The following is a 21671-nucleotide window of genomic DNA, read 5'->3' on the forward strand; positions in this document are numbered from 1 at the left end:
GGGACGACAGAGAACGAGATGGTGGGACAGTGTTCTCGAAGCTACCAGAGTGAGTTTGACCAAACTGCGGGAGGTAGTGGAAGACAGGAGGGCCTGGCGTGCTCTGGTCCAGGGGGTCACAAAGAGTCGGACACGACTAAACAGCAGCAACAGACTCAAGTTCTCAGGGCCACTAAGAGCAAAAACAAAGGCCAAATTTTAATGCATACAATAAAACTCACAATGTCAAAGCAACATCAAAGCAGTTTGCAGTTCTGAAGCCTGACGAGGCAGGACCCGCCTTTGGCCAAGCCAGACAGAGTGTCTTCCCCTAATACTAGATTTTCTCGTTCAAGAGGCATCAAAGACAGTTTTGCATCCTGCTCCCTGGAGAGTTTGCAGTTCCTCCCCCTTTTGCACCCTCTGCGTGCCAACCACGCTTCCTTGCTCGCGGTCGGGGTGGGGAGACACTTCGCCCGCCTCCCTGGTGTCTGGCTCCTTGCCCCAAACACCTTGACCTAATTTCCCTGCCAACTTGGAAGCCTCCTTGGCACAGGTATGAGATCTGGCTCGCTCAACCGGCTCGGAGCAGCTGCCTTTCCCCAGCTTGAGCTGGGCGGAGCCTGCAGCCCCGTCCGACTCGCCTCCAGGACATAAAAGGAAAGACGGAGGCTCGCGACCTCTTTTGCTCTGCAACGGGGGGTTGCCAGCTACTTTTGCAAAAAAAAAAGGAGTCATCTGCAAACGGTGGCCATGGCTTCCTTGTTCGCGGGCGAGCTGGCCCGCAGCCCCCGCCGCCGAAGGAGCACTAGGACTTGCTGCCAAAGGTGCCTGCCTGCTTTGCCCAGCAACGAGCCAAGGTAAGGGACGGGAGGAGATTCGGGGTGGGAGAGGTATCCCCTGCCCCGAGGATGCTGCAAAGATGCACGCGCGCCCCCTGGACCAGCAGCCCACGTGGCCCGACCTGGTAAGCCCCCGAGGCCGGAGCGGTGGCTGCACCATTCGGTCCTCTGCGCCTGGCAAACTTGGCTCCGGAGTCGCTCCTGATCGCTTGCCAATAACGGCCGGTTTACACGAATAGCGCGCGCGCGCGCCTTTTCCTTCGTCCCTTCCCAGCGCCTCTCGGATTGGAAAGAAAAGCCGCGGCTGGTTGCATCCCCCGCTCTTTTATTCCCATTTTAAGTAAAGAGGTCGCTTCAGCTCTCTAGTTAGGAAACATCCCCCCCCTTTGTTTTTTTATTCCCCGTTTTTAAAAAGAACAGCTCACTTCTTCTTTCTAGTTGGGAAATATCTGGTTTCCCCCTCCCCTTTTATTCTCGGGTTGTTGTGTTTTTAAAATCAGAATAAAAGCTCGCTTCTGCTTTCTGTCGCGCGTAGAACATGCAGCCCCAGCCCAAGTTAGCGTTTACTCCGAAGCAAATCGCGTGCAGCCCAACAATATTTGTTCCAAAATTATTTGTTGCGTTATACTCCACCTCCCTTCCCTGGAGCTCAAAGTGGTCCATGCGCATAGTATATTTTATCCTCGCATCCCTGTCTACAGGGTGACTGGCCAAAGGTCACCCAGTAAGCTCCATGGCCGGGTGTAAGGTGGAATTTGAACCCCGGTCTCTCCCAGTTCCTAGTCCCCAAACAGATTCCATGTTTGCAAAACTGTAGCTCCTGTTAAGTTTCTCAAATCGAAACGCCCTTGAATCGAATTTTGACCATCCGGAACGTTCGAAGAGATTTGCTCCGGAGCGAGTGTGTGTAGACACGCGGGCGCAAGCCCCTCCTCCCGCGGAAGCGTGTTTGGGATGGGGTTCGCAACTTCGCAGTAAACCCAAAGCCGCTCCCTACGAAGTCCAGTTTTGCCGGAGCGCTCAGCATTCAGGGGTGGGGGGCTTTGAAGAGACCCTAGGAAACAGGGGGAGGTTACTCCCGAGTAAACGCTCTCCTGGGGTTGCTGATCAGCCGCTTGCAACAGCAAGGCCTGTTCCTGAGTCAAGGCGGCGCAGAAGGGAGCGCGCAAAATCCCCTTCTCCGCCTCCGGGGCTTTCCTATTCGCTGCGTCAATTCCTGCTCAAGAGGAAACCCATTTCCAGCTCCAGAGGCTTGGAAAGATGCCCTGGAATGGGCGGCACCCGCTCCTTTTCCCACTGGCCCCGTGCGCTGTCAGTCAGAATCAGTTTCCGTATTCAAATGGCAAAATAAACTAGGGTGGGGCTTGGAAAGTTTATTAGCAGCCTGCAGCTGTGAGTCATAAGCTGGGGAAGCAGCAACAGCTGGTTGTCTCTTGGATCTTTGCAACCGAGTTGTTCCTTTTTCTCCTGCAGCAAACCTATGGCCAAACAAGCCTCTTTTGCCCGGTCCTTGCCCCCTGCAACTACTATCAAGGAGGAGCTGCTGTGCCCCATCTGCTACGAGCCCTTCAAAGACGCCGTCACCCTCCGCTGCGGGCACAACTTTTGCAAAGGCTGCGTGAGCCGGTCCTGGGAAGACCAGGCCCACCATGTCTGCCCGGTGTGCAAGGCAGCCTGCTCCCCTGAGGAGCTCCGTACCAACCACACCCTGGCCAACATTGTGGAGATGTTCCTCTTGCAGGAGAAAAAACAGCAGCAGCAGCAGGGTGAGGCTGGGGAGTCCTCTGCCCGCTGTCCTGTGCACGGAGAGGAAGCCAAGCTCTTCTGCCTGGAGGACAAGGAGCTGGTCTGCTTTGTGTGCCAAAGCTCCAAGCAGCATGCGGACCACAGGATGAAGCCCGTGGCAGAGATGGCCAAGAACTACAGGGTAAGCTCCCCTGGGGGTCTGGATGGTGCGAGAAGGTCGTCTAAGAGTTGGCAGGCTTCATTGGAGGTTTCTAAGCAGACCTTAAAGGGACGTGGGAGGCGCTGTGGGTTAAACCCCAGAGCCTAGGGCTTGCCGATCAGAAGGTTGGCGGTTCGAATCCCCGCGACGGGGTGAGTTCCCGTTGCTCGGTCCCTACTCCTGCCAACCTAGCAGCTTGAAAGCACATCAAAGTGCAAGTAGATAAATAGGTACCACTCTGGCGGGAAAGTAAACGGTGTTTCCGTGCGCTGCTCTGGTTCGCCAGAAGCGGCTTAGCCATGCTGGCCACATGACCCGGAAGCTGTACACCGGCTTCTTCGGCCAGTAAAGCGAGATGAGCGCTGCAACCCCAGAGTCGGCCACGACTGGACCTAATGGTCAGGGGGTCCCTTTACCTTCAAAATGTACCTAAAATGCACCTAAAATGGACGTGGCGTTGTGGGTGGCACTGTGAGTTAAACCCCAGAGCCTAGGGCTTGCCGATCAGAAGGTTGGCGGTTCGAATCCCCGCGACGGGGTGAGTTCCCGTTGCTCGGTCCCTACTCCTGCCAACCTAGCAGCTCAAAAGCATGTCAAAGTGCAAGTAGATAAATAGGTACCACTCCGGCGGGAAGGTAAACAGCATTTCCGTGTGCTGCTCTGGTTCGCCAGAAGCGGCTTAGTCCTGCTGGCCACATGACCCGGAAGCTGTACGCCGGCTCCTTCGGCCAGTAAAGCGAGATGAGCGCCACAACCCCAGAGTCGTCTGCGACTGGACCTAACGGTCAGGGGTCCCTTTACCTTTAAGCAGACCTTTGAATGGCCACCTATCAGGGTTTTTTAGTTGTGATTGCAGGGGGCTGGACTAGATAATGCTTGGGATCCCTTCCAATTCTACAATTCCTGGACGCTGTAAGAAGGAGGAACTGTGTGTAATTTGAGATCAGCTCAGACTGGATGTGGGGAACCTTTGGCTTGCTATAATTCCCATTGTCCCTGGCTGTGCTTGCTGAAGTTGGTGGGAGCTGTAGTTCCGTAATGCTTGGAGGCCCAAAGATAGATGGACCAGGAGCATATCATGTTCTACCTTGGCTGCACACAAAGGCTGCTTTATATCTCTGGAACCCCCTTCTGATGGATGTTTAGCAATGCCAGCCTCTGTACCTTCACTTGCCCATCTTTTAGGCCAGACAGCATGTTGTGTCTGAAGGCAGCCCTGTTTAGGGAAGCTTTTAATGTTTAATAGGTTATTGTATTTTAATATTCTGTTGGAAGCCGCCCAGATTGGCTGGAGAAACCCAGCCAGATGGGCGGGGTATAAATAATAAAGTATTATTATTATTATTATTTATTATTTATTATTATGTTTGCCATAGTGGTGATGGGCACCCACTGGCGAGATCGTCTCCCAGCCGCCATAATATTCTCAAACACCACTAGCTGCATAAATTGGGGCTGCCCCACGTCAAAGCCTTCTTCTTGCCAATGATTGGGGGTGTAGGAATTTGTTGCACGAGGACCCTGCTTCGTGTGACATGAGTGATGTTTGTTCCTCCCCCGGGAGGTTGTGGACTGTCCTTCCTTGGAGGTTTTAAGCAGAGGCTGGATGGCCACCTGCCATGTATTATCTAGTTGCGATTCCTGCATTGCAGGGGGTTGGACTAGATGACCCTTGGGGTCCCAACTTTGATACCCCCATAGCAAATGGGATGGGGAGGGCTGTAGCTCAGTGACAGAGCAACCGCTTTTCATGCAGAAAGTCACAGGTTCAGTGATTTGATACCAAATAATAATAATAATAATAATAATAATATTAATAATAATAATAATAATAATAATTAATTATTATTTATTATTTATACCCCGCCCATCTGGCTGGGCTTCCCCAGCCACTCTGGGCGGCTTCCAACAGAACACTAAAATACAATAACCTATTAAACATTAAAAGCTTCCCTAAACAGGGGTGCCTCCAGATGTCTTCTAAAAGTCTGTTAGTTGTTCTTCTCTTTGACATCTGGTGGGAGGGTGTTCCACAGGGCGGGAGCCACCACCGAGAAGGCCCTCTGCCTGGTTCCCTGTAACTTGCCTTCTCACAGCAAGGGAATTGCCAGAAGGCCCTCGGCGCTGGACCTCAGTGTCCAGGCTGAACGATGGGGGTGGAGACGCTCCTTCAGGTATACTGGACCGAGGCCGTTTAGGGCTTTAAAGGTCAGCACCAATACTTTGAATTGTGTTCGGAAATGTACTGGGAGCCAATGTAGGTCTTTCAAGACCGGTGTTATGTGGTCTCGGCGGCTGCTCCCAGTCACCAGTCTGGCTGCCGCATTGTGGATTAGTTGTATTTCCGGGTCACCTTCAAAGGTAGTCCCATGTAGAGCGCATTACAGTAGTCCAAGGGAGAGATAACTAGAGCATGCACCACTCTGGCAAGACAGTCTGCAGGCAGGTAGGGTCTCAGCCTGCATACCAGATGGAGCTGATAAACAGTTAAGATCCCAGGCATCTCCAGTTAAGGCTAGGGAAGGGAGACTTTTGTCAGAGAGCCTTTGCTAGTCAGTGCAGACAAGGCCGGGCTAGATTAAGAGTCCTGCCTGGAAATGAGAGATGCTTGGGACCTTCTATATGTAGAGCAGTTGTTCTGCAGCTGAAGTACAGTTCTTCTTTGGACCAGTGGATTGGACTGATGGAGCTTAAGGATTTGGGGGTTGCTGAGGTGCCAGAAAACATTTCCTAATCCTTTTCCCTCTTTTCCCTGCTGTTGAAATAAAATACAACTCATCTTGACTATTGCAACATAGGCATACATTCATGCATTAAAAACCCAAACAAACTTTCAAATGCTCCCTTACGAAAGCCGAGGACCACAGTCACTAAAATGACATGCGCTTAAAAAAAAAAAACCTTGCAGAAGTGTTTCTATTTTAATGTTATAACCCATTTTCCGCCACAACATTCTCCAGGGTGGTTGCAGAAACACAGAGCTTTGGTTAGATGGAAAACAGCAGCGACTTGGATCCTGCAACTGTTTCCAGCTTAACGTATCTCGCCATCTGTAATACTTCCTCCAATTCAAAAGTTGGGGAAATGTTCCCAAAATAAAAATGCCCACTTGATGATGGAATGAGATAATGAAGTAGCCAGGCAGTTTCCGAGGGAGAGGGTTTCTAACTACAGAATCAGAGCCCTACTGAATCAGCAGGAGATCCACTGAAGTCCCCATTTAGGGTGCTGACTCTTCAGCAGATGACGACTGCATATTTTAAAGCTTTTCCCCTAGAGAACCTATGGCTCTCCAAGCCCCAGTCGTGGGGAGATGTACTCCAGCCCGAGAGCAACTGTGTGGACCCACATAATTTATCTCTGAAAAACTCCATGTGGATGTTGTAGGGCTTGCAAGCTGACTTGCAAAATAAAAATTCGAAATCTCTACAAACCAGATGGAAATCCAGTGTAACGTGCCAAAATTGCTAAACCTCCATGGGTGGGGCGAACCCGATTTTGTGCCAAGTTTCCTGTTGTGTGTGAAATGCCAACAATATTGCTTGTTTCAGTTTGGCAAATTTTGTTGGTTCCTGGCTATTTCCCATGTGGGTATTCTAAAACGTTTTGCAGTACAGTGGTGCCCCACAAGACGAATGCCTCACAAGACGGAAAACTCGCTAGACGAAAGAGTTTTCCGTTTTGGAGGTGCTTCGCAAAACGAATTTCCTATGGGCTTGCTTCACAAGACGACAATGTCTTGCGAGTTCCTGCTGGTTTTTTCCCCTCCCCCCCTTTTCTAAGCCACTAAGCCGCTTATCAGCTGATCCGATCAGCAGATAAGCCGCTAAAAGCCGCTAATAGCGCTAATCCTTCAATGGGCTTGCTTCGCAAGATGAAAAAACCGCTAGACGAAGAGAATCACAGAACGGATTCTTTTAGTCTTGGGAGGCACCACTGTATACTGAAAACGAGCCTTGGAACCACCAGTGGTGGGTTGCCCTGATTTTGGGGTGTATCTCAAGATAGTGATGCAGTCAAGCTTTGCTTTGGAACTGAGGCTCCGAATGGATTTTGAGTCCCATGGGGAGAGGCTCTTTGAGATGGTTGTATCGGCTTGCTGTATTGAAAGATGGCTGTTGTGGCTTGGAAGAAAGGATAGTGAGCTTGAGATGGGTTTTGAAGTGGTGGGAAGGGATGCTGGAGGCTAAAGGAAGCGGTGTGCATTTTGAGTCACACTTTCCCGGCAAAGTTTCCATCTGTCTCTGACACAGTATGAGTTTGCTGTGAGTCACCCAGCCTCATGTCTAATTCCAGTCTCCATGGGTTAGGAGGGAGAACTGCATGGTATATAATTCAGTGTGTAAGAATGACAAATTGGGCTTGTGTTTTGGGGAGCACCCCCCCAGGTTCTGAAGATAATAGTGTAAACCAGAAATCACCAGGGCCATGTGATGTGTTTTGCCCCCAAAGCACTTCTGTCTGTCCCCTGACAGCCCTCTAAGGCACAGTGAAAGGTTTACCCACAGTTTCACTCATGTAGACTATAAGTGTTGTTCTTATACTGTAATAAATAATAAAATAATAAATTTTATTTATATCCCGCCCTCCCCAGCCGAAGCTGGGCTCAGGGCGGCTAACAACCATAAAATAATGCAACATTCTAAAAACATTTCATTATAAAAATTAATTAAAATCAAATTGATGGCAAACATTAAGCAAAAATTCTGTGCAGATTGCCAAAGGAGGGAGTCAGGCTGCGCCCTGACCAAAGGCCTGGTGGAACAGCTCTGTCTTGCAGGCCCTGCGGAAAGATGTCAAGTCCTGCAGGGCCCTAGTATCTTGTGACAGAGTATTCCACCAGATTGGAGCCGCAGCCGAGAAAGCCCTGGCTCTAGTTGAGGCCAGCCTAACCTCTCTGAGGCCTGGGACCTTCAGGATGTTTTTATTTGAAGATCGTAAGTTCCTCTGTGGGACATACCAGGAGAGGTGGTCCTGTAGGTACGAGGGTCCTAGGCCGTATAGGGCTTTAAAGGTTTAAACCAGCACCTTAACAGTTAAAACCTGTTCTTGAGCTATTAATAATTTGATTCCACGTGTCCTAGAAATATTGCATGTTTCTTGAGATTTTGCATGTAGTGGAAAGCTTGGTGTGCATGCTTCATCTGACCCCTTGTGCTCAAAACAGCAACACTTTTCCTGTAAGGGACGCGGATGGCGCTGTGGGTTAAACCACAGAGCCTAGGACTTGCTGATCAGAAGGTCGGTGGTTCGAATCCCCGCGACGGGGTCAGCTCCCGTTGCTCGGTCCCTGCTCCTGCCAACCTAGCAGTTCGAAAGCACGTCAAAGTGCAAGTAGATAAATAGGTACCACTCCAGCGGGAAGGTAAACGGCATTTCCGTGCGCTGCTCTGGTTCGCCAGATGCAGCTTAGTCATGCTGGCCACATGACCCAGAAGCTGTACGCTGGCTCCCTCGGCCAGTAAAGCGAGATGAGCGCCGCAACCCCAGAGTTGGCCATGACTGGACCTAATGGTCAGGGGTCCCTTTACCTTTAAGGCCAATGTGATGATGATGCCTGAACACTCATAGTGGTGGGAGTTTGTATTGCTAGCCACACTTGTGGGTCCCAGTTCTGTCTCTAGCCATTCATGTCATCTAGTAGTCCAACCCACTGTGATAGAGGAATCTCAGGTAAAGCATCCATGACAGATGGCCATCTAACCTCTGCTTAAAAACCTCCAAGGAAGATGAGTCTACCACTTCTGAGGGAGCCTGAAGATGAGCTGTTTGTAGTTGTTCTGTTTTTTGAGGATTCGTGAGTGTTCTGCGACAGAAGTGCAGCCAACTACTGCTAGGGACTGCTGCTCAGGCATTTCAGGAGAGTTAATTCTTTATTGTAATAGATGAAGTTTCCCTTTTCCTAGAAATAGGAAACATGCAGTATAAGATGCTAAGCTCTTTCTTCTCTGCCTTAATTCCAGGCTAAGTGCAAAGACATGGAAAGCTCCCTGCAGGACAAGGTGCAAGAATTTGGAAGAATAAAGTCTGATTACAGGCTCATTGCAAACCACAACAAGGTGAGCATCTGACTCTGAGCTCCCAATTGTGCAGCGCACTATTCTAGGGCACACCTCCAGGAGACCTTCCCTTCCACCATGCTTGTGTGTGGCTATGGATTGGGAGGGACGAGTGTCCTATTCTGTGTTCAAGCCTTCCCTGCTCTGTACTGTGAATATATTTTATATTTATTTTCTGAACCACCCTGTGATCAATGACTGGCAGTGGTGTGGGATGTGAGACACAAGAGCAGTCAAGTACAACATTCCTAGAGAGAACATGTTTACACAGGGGGAGGAATGTTTGTCCAGCCAGCAGGTAAACTTCCTGTTTCCTTCTGGGCTGGGACAGACTTCCTCTGCATGGGACTAGAGGTGGGCGTGGCCTCACCTGTGCAGGTAATGACAAAAGCACAGGGTAGGGCAGCCTTCTCTTTTTGATTACATGCATTGAAGAAGCAACATCAGCTTAGCCAAAGATGCTCTCTTGGCTTACAGCCAAGAGAGGACAAAGGGACTATCTCCTTATGAGATAGTTTCTAGGTGTATGTTACTTTTCTAAGCTAAGTCTGCCTTCTGGGATCCGATTGTGAACAGAATGTGAGTGAGTAAACTCTTTTTATACTTTTATAGAAGACTGTGTCGTGTCTTATTTTTTATGAGGGAATAAGGGGAAATTACCAGAACAGTTATTAAAGAGGCTTTAGCGAGCCTGAGCAAACGCATCCGCTGCAGGTTTAAAAAGGGGAATGTTACTCTGCTAAATTGTGAACTTGTTTATACAAGTTGGAAAGGCTATAATCAAACAATATATCCTCTCCTGAATCCCTGAACATTCCCACAAGTGGCTCCCCAGGGTTTCAGGCAGCGGGCATTCCCAACCTTGCCTGGAAATGCTGGGAATATAACCTGGGACTTTTTGCATACCAAGCCTGTGCTCTACCACTGAGCTATGGCCTTCCGCAACTCTGGCTGAAGCTATTTCTGCCACTGCCGCAGTAGCTCAAGAGAAGCTCTGATGTGTAAGGTCTCTTTTGCACATTGCGTTGTTGCACTACAGTGGTGTATATTTGTTTGCAAACTCTTAGAACTATTTAATAATAATAATAATATTTTATTTATATCCTGCCCTCCCCAGCCAAAGCCAGGCTCAGAGCAGTTAACAACAGTAAAAATAACACAGTTTACATAAAATCACAATCAATTAATTGAAATGCATTCTAAAATCAATTCAGAGTCCAGTTAATGGCAACCATTGGGCTAGAGTTCTATGAGGATTACCAAAGGAGGGGGTCAGACTGTGCCACAGCCAAAGGCTTGGTGGAACAGCTCTGTCTTGCAGGCCCTGCAGAAAGATGTCAAGTCCCGCAGGGCCCTAATCTCTTGTGTTAGAGTGTTCCACCAGATCAGGGCCACAGCTGAGAAAGCCCTGGCTCTGGTTGCAGCCAGCCTAACCTCCCTGTGACCCGGGATCTGAAAGATGTTTTTATTTGAAGACCGTAAGGTCCTCTGTGGGTCCAAAATGACTCCCAGGCTGCGCACCTGGTCCTTCAGGGGCACAGTTACCCCATTCAGGACCAGGGAATCCTCCACACCTGCCCGCCTCCTGTCCCCCCAAAACAGTACTTCTGTCTTGTCAGGATTCAACCTCAATCTGTTAGCCGCCATCCATCCTCCAACCGCGTCCAGACACTCACACAGGACCTTCACCGCCTTCACTGGTTCTGATTTAAAAGAGAGGTAGAGCTGGGTATCATCCGCATACTGATGAACACCCAGCCCAAACCTCCTGATGATCTCTCCCAGCGGCCGCATGTAAATGTTGAAAAGCATGGGGGAGAGGACAGAACCCTGAGGCACCCCACAAGTGAGAGCCCAGGGGTCTGAACACTCATCCCCCCCCCCACTTTCTGAACATGGCCCAGGAGGAAGGAGCGGAACCACTGTATAACAGTGCCCCCAGCTCCCAGCCCCTCAAGACGGTCCAGAAGGATGCTATGGTCGATGGTATCAAACGCCGCTGAGAGATCCAGCAGAACTAGGAAACAGCTCTCACCTTTGTCCCTAGCCCACCGGAGATCATCAACCAGTGCGACCAAGGCAGTTTCAGTCCCATGATGAGGCCTGAATCCCGACTGGAAGGGATCCAAATGGTCCGCTTCTTCCAGGCGTGCCTGGAGTTGTTCGGCAACCGCTCGCTCAATCACCTTGCCCAGGAATGGAAGATTTGAGACTGGGCGATAGTTGGCCATCGTGGCCGCATCTAAAGATGATTTTTTAAGAAGCGGTTTAATAACCGCCTCTTTAAGCGGATCTGGGAAGGCTCCCTCACGGAGGGAAGCATTCACCACCCCACGAAGCCCATTGCCCAGTCCTTCCCGGCTAGCTTTTATAAGCCAGGATGGGCAAGGATCCAGGAGACAGGTGGTTGGTTTCACTCGTCCAAGCAGCCTGTCCACATCCTCGGAGGTAACAGATTGGAATTGATCCCACTCAACTTGACTAGACAGAACTCTAGCACTCTCCCGCCCCGGCCCTGCTCCCACGGTGGAGTCTACTTCTTCCCGAATCTGAGCGATTTTATTTGCAAAAAACTTTGCAAAATCATTGCAGGAGAACATGTGGCCCGTACTGGGCCCCGATGTTGCAGGTGGTTCCGCTAAATTGTGAACCACCTGAAAATGTCTCCTGCTGCTGTTTTCTGCAGATGCAATAGAGGCGGTGAAGAAATTCTTCTTCGCCGTCTCTATCGCCACTTGGTAGGCTCGACGTTGAGCTCTAACCTGTGTCCGGTCAGATTCGGAATGAGTTATCCGCCACCGGCGCTCTAGCCATCTCAACGATTGTTTCATTGCCCTCAGATCCGTGGAAAACCACGGGGCTGTCCGGGCTCCATGCAATCGGAGAGGGCACTTCGGAGCCAAACAGTCAATAGCCCTGGTTAACTCCACATTCCAGCGGGCCACCAGGGAATCAGCTGAAAGGCCATCAGCATGGGATAAAGCATCCCCTACCACTCTCTGGAAACCATTTGGATCCATTAAGTGGCGGGGGCGGACCATCCAAATTGGTCCCACCTCCCTGCAGAGGGGATGGGTCGCAGAGAAGTTCAGTTGCACCAGGAAGTGATCTGACCATGGCACTTCTTTCGTTTCGCGGGTCCTAGGCCATATAGGGCTTTAAAGGTTAAAACCAGCACCTTAAATCTGATCCTGTACTCCACTGGGAGCCAGTGCAGCTGGTATCGCACCGGGTGCTGATGAATTATAAGAGTCCTAAGCACCTTATTGATTCCCACTTAGAAGACCTCTGTTATGGCTTGTGTCTCTTATTCTGCAGAACTGTCCTGCATTTGAAGCTACATCCTTGCTTTATTTTGTCTTTCTTACTCTCCCCTGCTACCTGTCTTCAGGAAGAAACTGCTAGATTGGAGAAGGAGATTAAAAAGCAGTTTGAACAACTGCACAAGTTCCTGCAGAATGAGGAGAAGACTATGCTGGAAGAGTTGTGGGAGGAGGCCCAGAAGAAGCAGGACCTGATTGAAGACAAAATCAGGAAGCTATCGGAAGAAAGCAATGTCTTGGTACAGGAAGTGGGCCAGCTACATGCTGACCTGAAGGAGGATGACGTTTCCTTCCTCAAGGTAAGGCTGGTGGGCATCTGGCTCCAAATCCCAAATGAAATGGGAAGATTTCTTCCTTCTGTACCCCCCAACCCCCCCCCTAGTCCTCTGAATGATGTCTCTGATTCTGAAGACATGTCCTCTTGGTAGGATAGTGTACAGCCCTTGCCCAAACCCCGTTGAAACTTTTAATAGAGTTTCTCAGTAATGGTTTCTTCTCTGATTCCACCTTCTTCTTTTTCTTACAGAAACACAAAAACCGGAAACGCAGGTTTGTTGTCATTTATTAGATTTCTTACCTATTGTGAAGGAAATAAAAAGGTAAAGGTAAAGGGACCCCTGACCATTAGGTCCAGTCGTGACTGACTGGGGTTGCGGCGCTCATCTCGCTTTAATGGCAGAGGGAGCCGGTGTACCGCTTCTGGGTCATGTGGCCAGCATGACTAAGCCGCTTCTGGCGAACCAGAGAAGCACATGGAAACGCTGTTTACCTTCCCGCCGGAGCGGTACCTATTTATCTACTTGCACTTTGACGTGCTTTTGAACTGCTAGGTTGGCAGGAGCAGGGACCGAGCAACGGGAGCTCACCCCATCGCGGGGATTCGAGCCGCCAACCTTCTGATAGGCAAGTCCTAGGCTCTGTGGTTTAACCTACAGTGCCACCTGAAGGAAATTGCCTGTTTTTAAAACTAAAAATCCTGTATGTGGTTGACTTGGGGATTATGGCATTAATACGTTCCCTCATAGTTTTGCCTGTCAGGAGAAACAAGTTGAAAGGTGTCACAAATTAATTAACGGAGGTTTGGATGTTTGTGGGTTAAAATGCAGAACAGGAGGTATCTTCAAAGCTTTAATTAGTTCACAACTTGCACTGACATTCAAATCAAGGTGGGTCTCAGAATACAAGGAACACACACAGCTGGCATTTTTTATGCCTTCCAGCCAATCTAACATATGTAGATAGAAGGGACAGCTCAGTGTGAGGGAAAACAGGATGCAATTAGCCTATTTGATTCTACTGTACGCTAGTTGCTCAGTTTGGGTAATTGCTCTGTATGCATGTAATCAGTCATATGTTTAACTCCCCCCCCCATAACAACAACAACAACAACTCCATTGTTTTAAAACAACCCATTTGTGTGCATGAATGGGTTCCATCTTCCTTTTGTACTGAATGCAGAAGCTATTCTCAGAACACCACACACAATGGAAAAATGTGTGTGCGTTTTTATTTGGACTATTTTATAATCTGCACCGTCAGCACAATCATGGTGGGTCCCCAGATGTTGAACTACAACTCCCATCACCCCTAGCTAGCAAGGCCAGAGCTCAGGGGTGATGGGAGTTGTAGTCCAACAACATCTGGGGACCCACAGGTTGAGAACCGCCGAAGGGCAGCTAACAGAAATGTAATAAAAACAATACACAAATTAAAATGGCAAAAACTTAGGGACATCCCCTCCCTCCAAGAATGGTTAAAAGTTTTTTAAAACCCAAAGATTGTAGATTCTGGGATCTTTAAAACCTGGGGAAAGAAATGCATAAATGATAGTAATGAGGGTGCCAGTGAAACCACCTTGGGAAGGACGTTCCCATAGGTAAGGAGTCAGCACTGAAAATGCTTTTTCTGCAGTCACTACCTGCTGCTTCTCGATAGCAGAGGCACCGAGAGAAATCTCAGATTTCTGAGCATTGAAGCACCCCTGGAGAAGTGATAAGCGTATTCTGATAATGTATGTTTTTAAACATGCAACAAAAGAAGGCTCAAATCTTTTTTAATAAAATTGATTTGAGATTCCCACAAATCCTGACTGGGGGAGAGTGTAGGTATGAGATAGGAAGGTGGTTGATTTGCAGTCTTTTGAGCATTTGCGTGATCCTAGACATTTGCATTCAGAAGGCTTGGGATTGGTCCGTCTGTAAGATGCTTGTTTTTTCTAAAACTGGGTCCCCCTTGCTCACATCTTTGTTTGTCTGAATTGTGTTTCCTAGAATTGCCTGGACAGTAGAACAGCCAGAAGCAATTCCACCAGGGACTCTCATAGAAGTCACCAAGTATTTGGATTCTTTGCAGTATAATGTATGGAAGAAGATGCTGAATATCATCAAAGTTGGTAGGTTTCTTAGATGCCAGGAGAAAAGGAATCTGTGACACTTCAGCAAATGTTTTTTGACTCCAACTTCCAGCTGATGGAAGCTGAAGGTCATCAATACCTAGATGAATAAACGTCACTTCATCCCTTCCGTAGAACACATTGAGGTGGCTTATTGCAAGTAGTGGTGATAATTCCATAATGCCCTTTCCTATAAAAAAATAAGTTCCTCTCGTAATGAAAGGATGCATAGAATAAAACCCCTGTAATATTCCACCCCTGCTTGTCATGACTGTACTGAAATATAAACGCCAAATGGAGGAGAATCATCCTTATTTGGGTACAGTGGTACCTCGGTGTCAGGGAACTGACATCGGAGCTAGAGGCGGAGTGAAGGCTCTCAAATGATGCTGGAGAAGGGCCCAGCAGGGAGAGAGGCAGCTCCGCAGATGGGGAAGCAAATCAGCGCAACACCAGGGATATAGAGGGGCTGATGGGGGAATCGGCGAGAGGGCTCCAGGACTCTTCACCGGACACCAGCGGGGAGAGCACGGGTCCTCTGCTACCCACACCCACCCTGCGCAGAAGACTTCCGCGCAGAGAGAGTAGGAGGAGACTGGGTGTCAAACAACTTTTATGTTGGAAAAGATTTAAGAAACGCCCACTGACGGATTCTGCTAGCGACTGAGGCAGAATCAGTGAAGGGCAGAAGTGAAGGGCTGTCCAGACTGAAAGGTTTAGCAAGACAACAAAGCCTGGAGAGGCGACAACTTACGCACGAGCAACCCATACACATTACACTCGGGTTACATACACTTCAGGTTACAGACTCCGCTAACCCAGAAATAGCACCTCAGGTTAAGAACTTTGCTTCAGGATAAGAACAGAAATCGGGCTCCGGCAGCAGGAGGCCCCATTAGCTAAAGTGGTGCTTCAGGTTAAGAACAGTTTCAGGTTAAGAACAGACCTCTGGAACGAATTAAGTACTTAACCCGAGGTACAACTGTACAATGAAAACTGGTTGGGCATGTATTAATAGGTGCTCAGTTTGCATGCTTTATTCTAAGCAAATCGTCAACTTCTGGCACAAAATGTTGTGACAGGATGTGGGTATGTTACTTTTTAGTGGTGCTCTGTAGTATGTATTTTACCCTTGAATTGGTTCCTAGGTAACAAGTGACAGAAGTACTCCTGAATTGTACCTGTTTTTGTGGGTGAAGGTTTTTCACACCTGAATGAATTTTTATGTCACACTTAATAATAAATATTTTTTTTTATTTGTACCCCGTCTTCCCTGGCCGGAGCTGGGCTCAGAGCAGCTAACATCATATAAATAATACAATATGCATAAAAACAAGCAATCGATCGATTAAAATGCATCCCAAAATTAATTCGAATAAATTAAAATTAAAACTGCACAAATGACAATCCTCAGGTTAAAATTGAAAGCGGTTAAATTCCAGCCAGCATATTGTGGCAAAAGGCAGTGTTCCTTCAGTGCATAGTTATGGGTGAAATCTCTGATAACAGCGATTAATAGAGCCTAGGGAATAGTCTCATTCTTGCTCTTTTATCCAGGAGAAGACAGTGGGCAGCACTGAGGAGAGATTAATGGCAGGCTGGGCACAAATAAAGCAATGTTTGAGTTTTGTCTCTTTTTTAAAAGCAGCTTTGTGGGGTGTGGAGCCAAGAAACAGTGAGGTGCCAAGGAATGTGGGCACATGCAGCCACAGAGGCGTGATCTGCAGTGGAAAGTTGCATTTCCACTCCGAAATCTCCTCTACAGTGCTGAGTATTGTTTGGTAAGCAGCAGCTTATTGTAGCCATCAGAGAGCAGCAGTGCATCTACATCTTTTTTTAAAAAAATATATATTTATTAACTTTTCAGCGGTTATACAAAAAAGACAAAAAACCCCCACAAAAATTAAAAAACACATATGATTTCACTGTCTTATTTTCTTTTAACTTATTTCACGGACCTCCTCATACCTCCCCTTTTTGTATTCCAATTCAAATTATTCATTCAGCAAATCCTCACCCTTAATTTTCACTTAATTTTACGCCTTTCTTTCTCCCCCCCCCCCCAAATTATCTTAATCATTACAGCTGATAACCACTTAGATTCTATCCAACATCAATCTAACATTCATTAATTTTGTAATATTTCCCAAGATAGTCCTTAAATTTCTTCCAATCTTCTTCCGCCGTCTCTCTTCCCTGATTTCGGATTCTGCCGGTCATTTAGCAGTGCATCTACATCAGCCTGCACCAGTCTGGTGTCCTCCCAGATGCTTTGGATAACCCCCCTCAGTTCCAGCCAGCACAGCCATGCTAATGGAAGTTGGAGCTCAAAACATCCAGTATTCGTCTTTTTCTTTAATTTTGAAGAAGGGTGCTGACATTTCACAACACTATTCCTAGTACAGTGGTACCTCGGGTTAAGTACTTAATTCGTTCCGGAGGTCTGTTCTCAATAATTGTAATAATAATAATAATAATAATTAATAATAATAATAATAAAAATTATTTATACCCCGCCCATCTGGCTGAGTTTCCCCAGCCACTCTGGGGAAACTGTTCTTAACCTGAAGCACCACTTTAGCTAATGGGGCCTTCTGCTGTCGCTGCGCCGCCAGAGCACGATTTCTGTTCTCATCCTGAAGCAAAGTTCTTAACCTGAGGTACTATTTCTGGGTTAGTGGAGTCTGTAACCTGAAGCGTATGTAACCCGAGGTACCACTGTATGTGGGCAGAGGCTTGCAAGTGAATTGAAAACAATACATGTCCCAGGCCTCCATTCTATGTAGTAGGCTGACATGGCTTCTCAAGAGCAGGTTTACTCATGAGGAAATATCCATTCTTGTGTCCTCACTATGCCTGCTGCCTTGTTTTATTCTCTCCTGGCTTTGTGTGCCAGGAGGTGTCTAGGAGGGGACAAATTGGAATACAGTCATACCTCGTGTTGAAATAGGTTCAAGTTACCGTAGGTTCAAGTTCTATGATTCTATAGGAGTGCTCTGATGGTGTTTCCTGCTTGGCAGGAGGTTGGACTCAATGGCCCTTGTGGTCTCTTCCAACTCTATGATTCTATGATTCTATTTTTCGCTCTATAGGACGCACTTTTCCCCCTTCAAAAATGAAGGGGAAATGTGTGTGTATCCTATGGAGTGAAGACGCCATAGCCCCGCGACCCTCTCCCGGCTGGAGAGGTGACGCGCGGCTATGGCAGGAGCCTCTATAGCTGGGTGTCACCTCTCCATCTGGGAGAGGGTCGCGGGGGGCTGCTTTAGCCCCGCGCGCGCTCTCCCGGCTGGAGAGGTGACGCGCGGCTATGGCAGGAGCCTCTATAGCCGGGTGTCACCTCTCTAGCCGGGACAGGGTCGCGGGGGGCTGCTTTAGCCCCGCATGCGCTCTCCCGGCTGGAGAGGTGACGCGCGGCTATGGCAGGAGCCTCTATATGGATAGGTTTGATCTTCTTGCAGTCCATGGGACTCTCAAGAGTCTCCTCCAGCACCATAATTCAATTCAAAAGCATCAATTCTTCGGCGATCAGCCTTCTTTATGGTCCAGCTTTCCCTTCCATACATCACTACTGGGAAAACCAGAGCTTTAACTATACGGACCTTTGTTGGCAAGGTGATGTCTCTGCTTTTTAAGATGCTGTCTAGGTTTGTCATCACATGCCCCTCCCCATTTCAACTGGTCATGTCTTATGAGACAGTGAAAATGAAGGGAAGGGGATTCAGTTCAGTCCTAACCAGTACCCGGCTCAACTTGTCTAGAATTTGGTTTCTAACAAGTTGCCAGCCCACTGCCTATAGCCACGTTCAAGTACATTTGTTTCCAGCATCTGACTTTATGCCTTTGTAAATGGAAGTTCCAATCTGGCTTCCATCCTTGCTATTTTGCAGCAGGCAAGTCTGTTTTTGACTTGATTTGGTTTGTCTTTTAAATTCCCTCTTGTCATATTCCTCATACTTAACGATTGTCTCCTTTTGCAGTCCCATTCAGCTTTGATCCCAATACAGCTGAGAGTTGGCTGGAAGTTTCTGATGATCTCACCAGCATTAACACCTGCAACTACAAGCTGGTGGTGGAAGTCCCTGAACGCTTCTCCATGGGCATGCCCTGTGTCCTGGGCTCCAAGAGCTACTCCAAAGGGACTCACATTTGGGAGGTCGATATTGGCAGCATTGAGTACTGGTACATCGGGGTGGCCAGTAAGTCCTGTGGCCACTACTGGAGCTTTGGCTGCGATTCCCGATTGGGGCTTGGCTACATGTACCGCATGCAGGGTACCAAGAGCAAGAAAAGCCAGTCCTTCCAGGCCGTCCTGTCAGAGACTGGGCGCAGGAAGAACCTCAAGAGAGTGCGAGTGGAGCTGGACTGTGACGAAGGGGAGCTCTCATTCTACGACACTGAGCAGAAGAGCCACATCTACACGTTCCATGACAAGTTTGGAGAAGTCTTTCCGTACTTCTGCATCTGCAGCGTACATGCCGGGTCACCACCTGAGCCGTTCAAGATCTGCCCGCTTCAGATTCATATCAAGAAAGACTATCCAAACTGAGCTTGTCTTCGGTTTATCCCTCCCTGCGCACCCACACATCCTTGCAAAAGCTTGCCTATCCTACCTAACTAACCAACACTGAGGCAGTAAAAAGAACTTAGACTATTCTTCAATGTTTATGATATGGAGACATTCCCAGCAAGGCCAGGAGAAGTGGCTGTCTTAAGCTGCGGTTTTGGGGTTGCCATTCAGATTTAACCCACTCCGGAAGTTCTACACAATCCTTCTTGTGAATAGAAAAGGGCGCAAGAGCAGCTTGCTAAGGAGAAACCTCTTTATGTGCAGATAAATAGGGGAGGGGTACTTGAGCTGCCCAGTTAAAACGTGTGTTTGTGTAAGGGGCTGTGTTTTATTCACAGTGCAATCCACGCCCCAACAAATTGGCATGAGCATGACAGCACATGTATGAGATGAATCTAGCATGCTGCTGCCTACGCTTTGAGGTAGTAGCTATGAGAAGTGAGGCGGCAGGCAGGCTGGCTGTCATTTTAATGGGGTGGATGGAGGAATACTGCAAAATGGCTTTCTTGCTGCCTAACCATCTGGCAGAAGCCTATCCCTGTTCCTCCTCTCTAGAGCAGCAGAGGCGGCTGTAATTAAGCCCTCATCATCAAACCATCTCTTACTCTGCACCAGGCACAGCGAAAGATTTAAAGGGGCTTGGGAAAGGGCTTGAAATAGACAAGGCGGGCCCTGATTGGCTCTGATCTGTCAGCATGATGTCACCATCACCCAATCATAAGATACCACCTCCCCACTGAGCATGTGTTGGAAGTCTAGCCGGGGAATTAACCCTTTTATGGCTCTCAGCTTTGGAGATATCTGGTTACTTCATATTTCCTGGCATAGTTTAGAGGGTAAATCTGTAACCGTCCCTTATCTCCTCACCCCCCAAAGCATTGCTGTACCTTTTTTTAAAAAAAAAGCTGCATGGCAGGCAGGTATTTCGTCATTTGAAGTTTCCTACCCAACCCAATATGAGTGATGGCTTGTTTGGAGTAGGAAAAGCAGCCCCTCCCAAAAGCAAAACAAATTGTGACACTTTGTTTGCAGCACCAGAGCTTGAGGAAGATGATGTATAACTGATGGGGAACCTTTTTGACCCACCCACGCACCCCTGCCCTGCAGGTGGGTGGTGCTGCTCATCTGTCAAAGTTGGCCTGCAGGGAAATAGTGGCCAAGCGGGACTGAGCTCCTAGCCTGTCAGCTGATGGACCAGGGAGTTCAATCCAGCTCTCCACATCGGATGCTGGATGTTGAGCACGTGGATGTGGTTTGGGGAAAACTGTGTTTCATTTGGGGAAGAATATCTGGCCAAATTTGACCCATGGGCCAGAGGTTCCCTGCTATATACAATGGAGATGGTTTAAACAAATTCTGCATGCTGTGTAGTCTCCATGGAAATAGGTAGGCAGGTTTTTAATCAACATATTTTTTGCTGGGCTGCATGCTGTGAAAAGTGACGCGTTTTTGTCAAGCTGCTCTTAAAAGCCCAAGAACAGGGGAAATCGGTTTCTTTCTGATCTGCTGGCAGCTCCATTTGGAATTGTCCTGGTGGAAGCGTTTTACTCGTTTGCTGGGTCTGCTCACCATATCTGGAGCTGTAAAAGGAATGCCATTTCAGGATAGATGGGCTATGGCTGTGCCTCTCCCAGCTTTGTTTATATGGAGCTTTGCTCACTCATGTGAGCCGGCTTAAGTTCTATAAGCATTTCATCTGCTCTCTTGTGGCATGAATTGTTTAACGGGGAATTGATACTCCTGCCTCTCAGCATATTATCCAGAGCCTTGTACAAAAAAATGTTTATATTCAAAGCAGCATGTTTTCCTAAACAATGGATTGACATTGTAATTAAAATAAACACTTGTGTAACCTGGTAAGTTGTTCAAAAGGAAACATTGAAATCAATCAGTTCACGTTGCAAATGCATTCAGAACTTTTAACTGACAACCACTCAAGTGCCTTAAAACATTCTGTAGAATGATACTTGAATGGCAGGTTGGACTTACCATGAAATGTCCTTCTGGTCAGCAGAGAGTGGAGCACACAGCAAAGAGTTAACTTCTGGAGATGGTCAACACTGATTGAATGATCAGGTGGTGGTGGGCGGGCAGTAGGGGAAGTGGAACTTTACTGCAACTGCCAGTCCTTGAAAAGCGTTGAGGGTGAGGCTGGTACAACACCTAGTAGTAATAACATTGTGAACATAAGACTAACAGTGGGAGATAGTTGGAGTCTCTGAGAGTTCCTGTTCTAGACTGATCAGAGGAACTAGCCCCATGAAGCCTAAGGTCCCATCTGGGTGGGGCTGATGCACTCTCCACTGACCAAAAGGACACCATAGGGACGCGGGTGGCGCTGTGGGTTAAACCACAGAGCCTAGGGCTTGCCGATCAGAAGGTTGGTGGTTCGAATCCCCGCGACGGGGTGAGCTCCCGTTGCTCGGTCCCTGCTCCTGCCCACCTAGCAGTTTGAAAGCACGTCAAAGTGCAAGTAGATAAATAGGTATCGCTCTAGCGGGAAGGTAAACGGTGGTCTGTGTGCTGCTCTGGTTCGCCAGAAGCGGCTTAGTCATGCTGGC

The 21671-nt window shown here is 48.2% G+C and overlaps 1 protein-coding gene across 1 annotated transcript; it reads left to right on the forward strand.

Moving 5' to 3' along the window:
- Positions 1 to 540: 540 nt before the first annotated feature.
- TRIM35 (tripartite motif containing 35) lies at positions 541 to 20966 on the forward strand. The gene is made up of 7 exons (XM_081188653.1): positions 541 to 839; positions 2295 to 2748; positions 8730 to 8825; positions 12217 to 12447; positions 12675 to 12697; positions 14419 to 14540; positions 18521 to 20966. The coding sequence occupies exons 1-7, from the start codon at positions 733 to 735 to the stop codon at positions 19087 to 19089; spliced, it is 1602 nt and encodes a 533-aa protein (XP_081044779.1). The 5' UTR covers positions 541 to 732; the 3' UTR covers positions 19090 to 20966.
- Positions 20967 to 21671: the final 705 nt, after the last annotated feature.

This window comes from Podarcis bocagei, assembly GCF_964188305.1.
Source record: "Podarcis bocagei genome assembly, chromosome: 3".
NCBI lineage: Eukaryota > Metazoa > Chordata > Lepidosauria > Squamata > Lacertidae > Podarcis > Podarcis bocagei.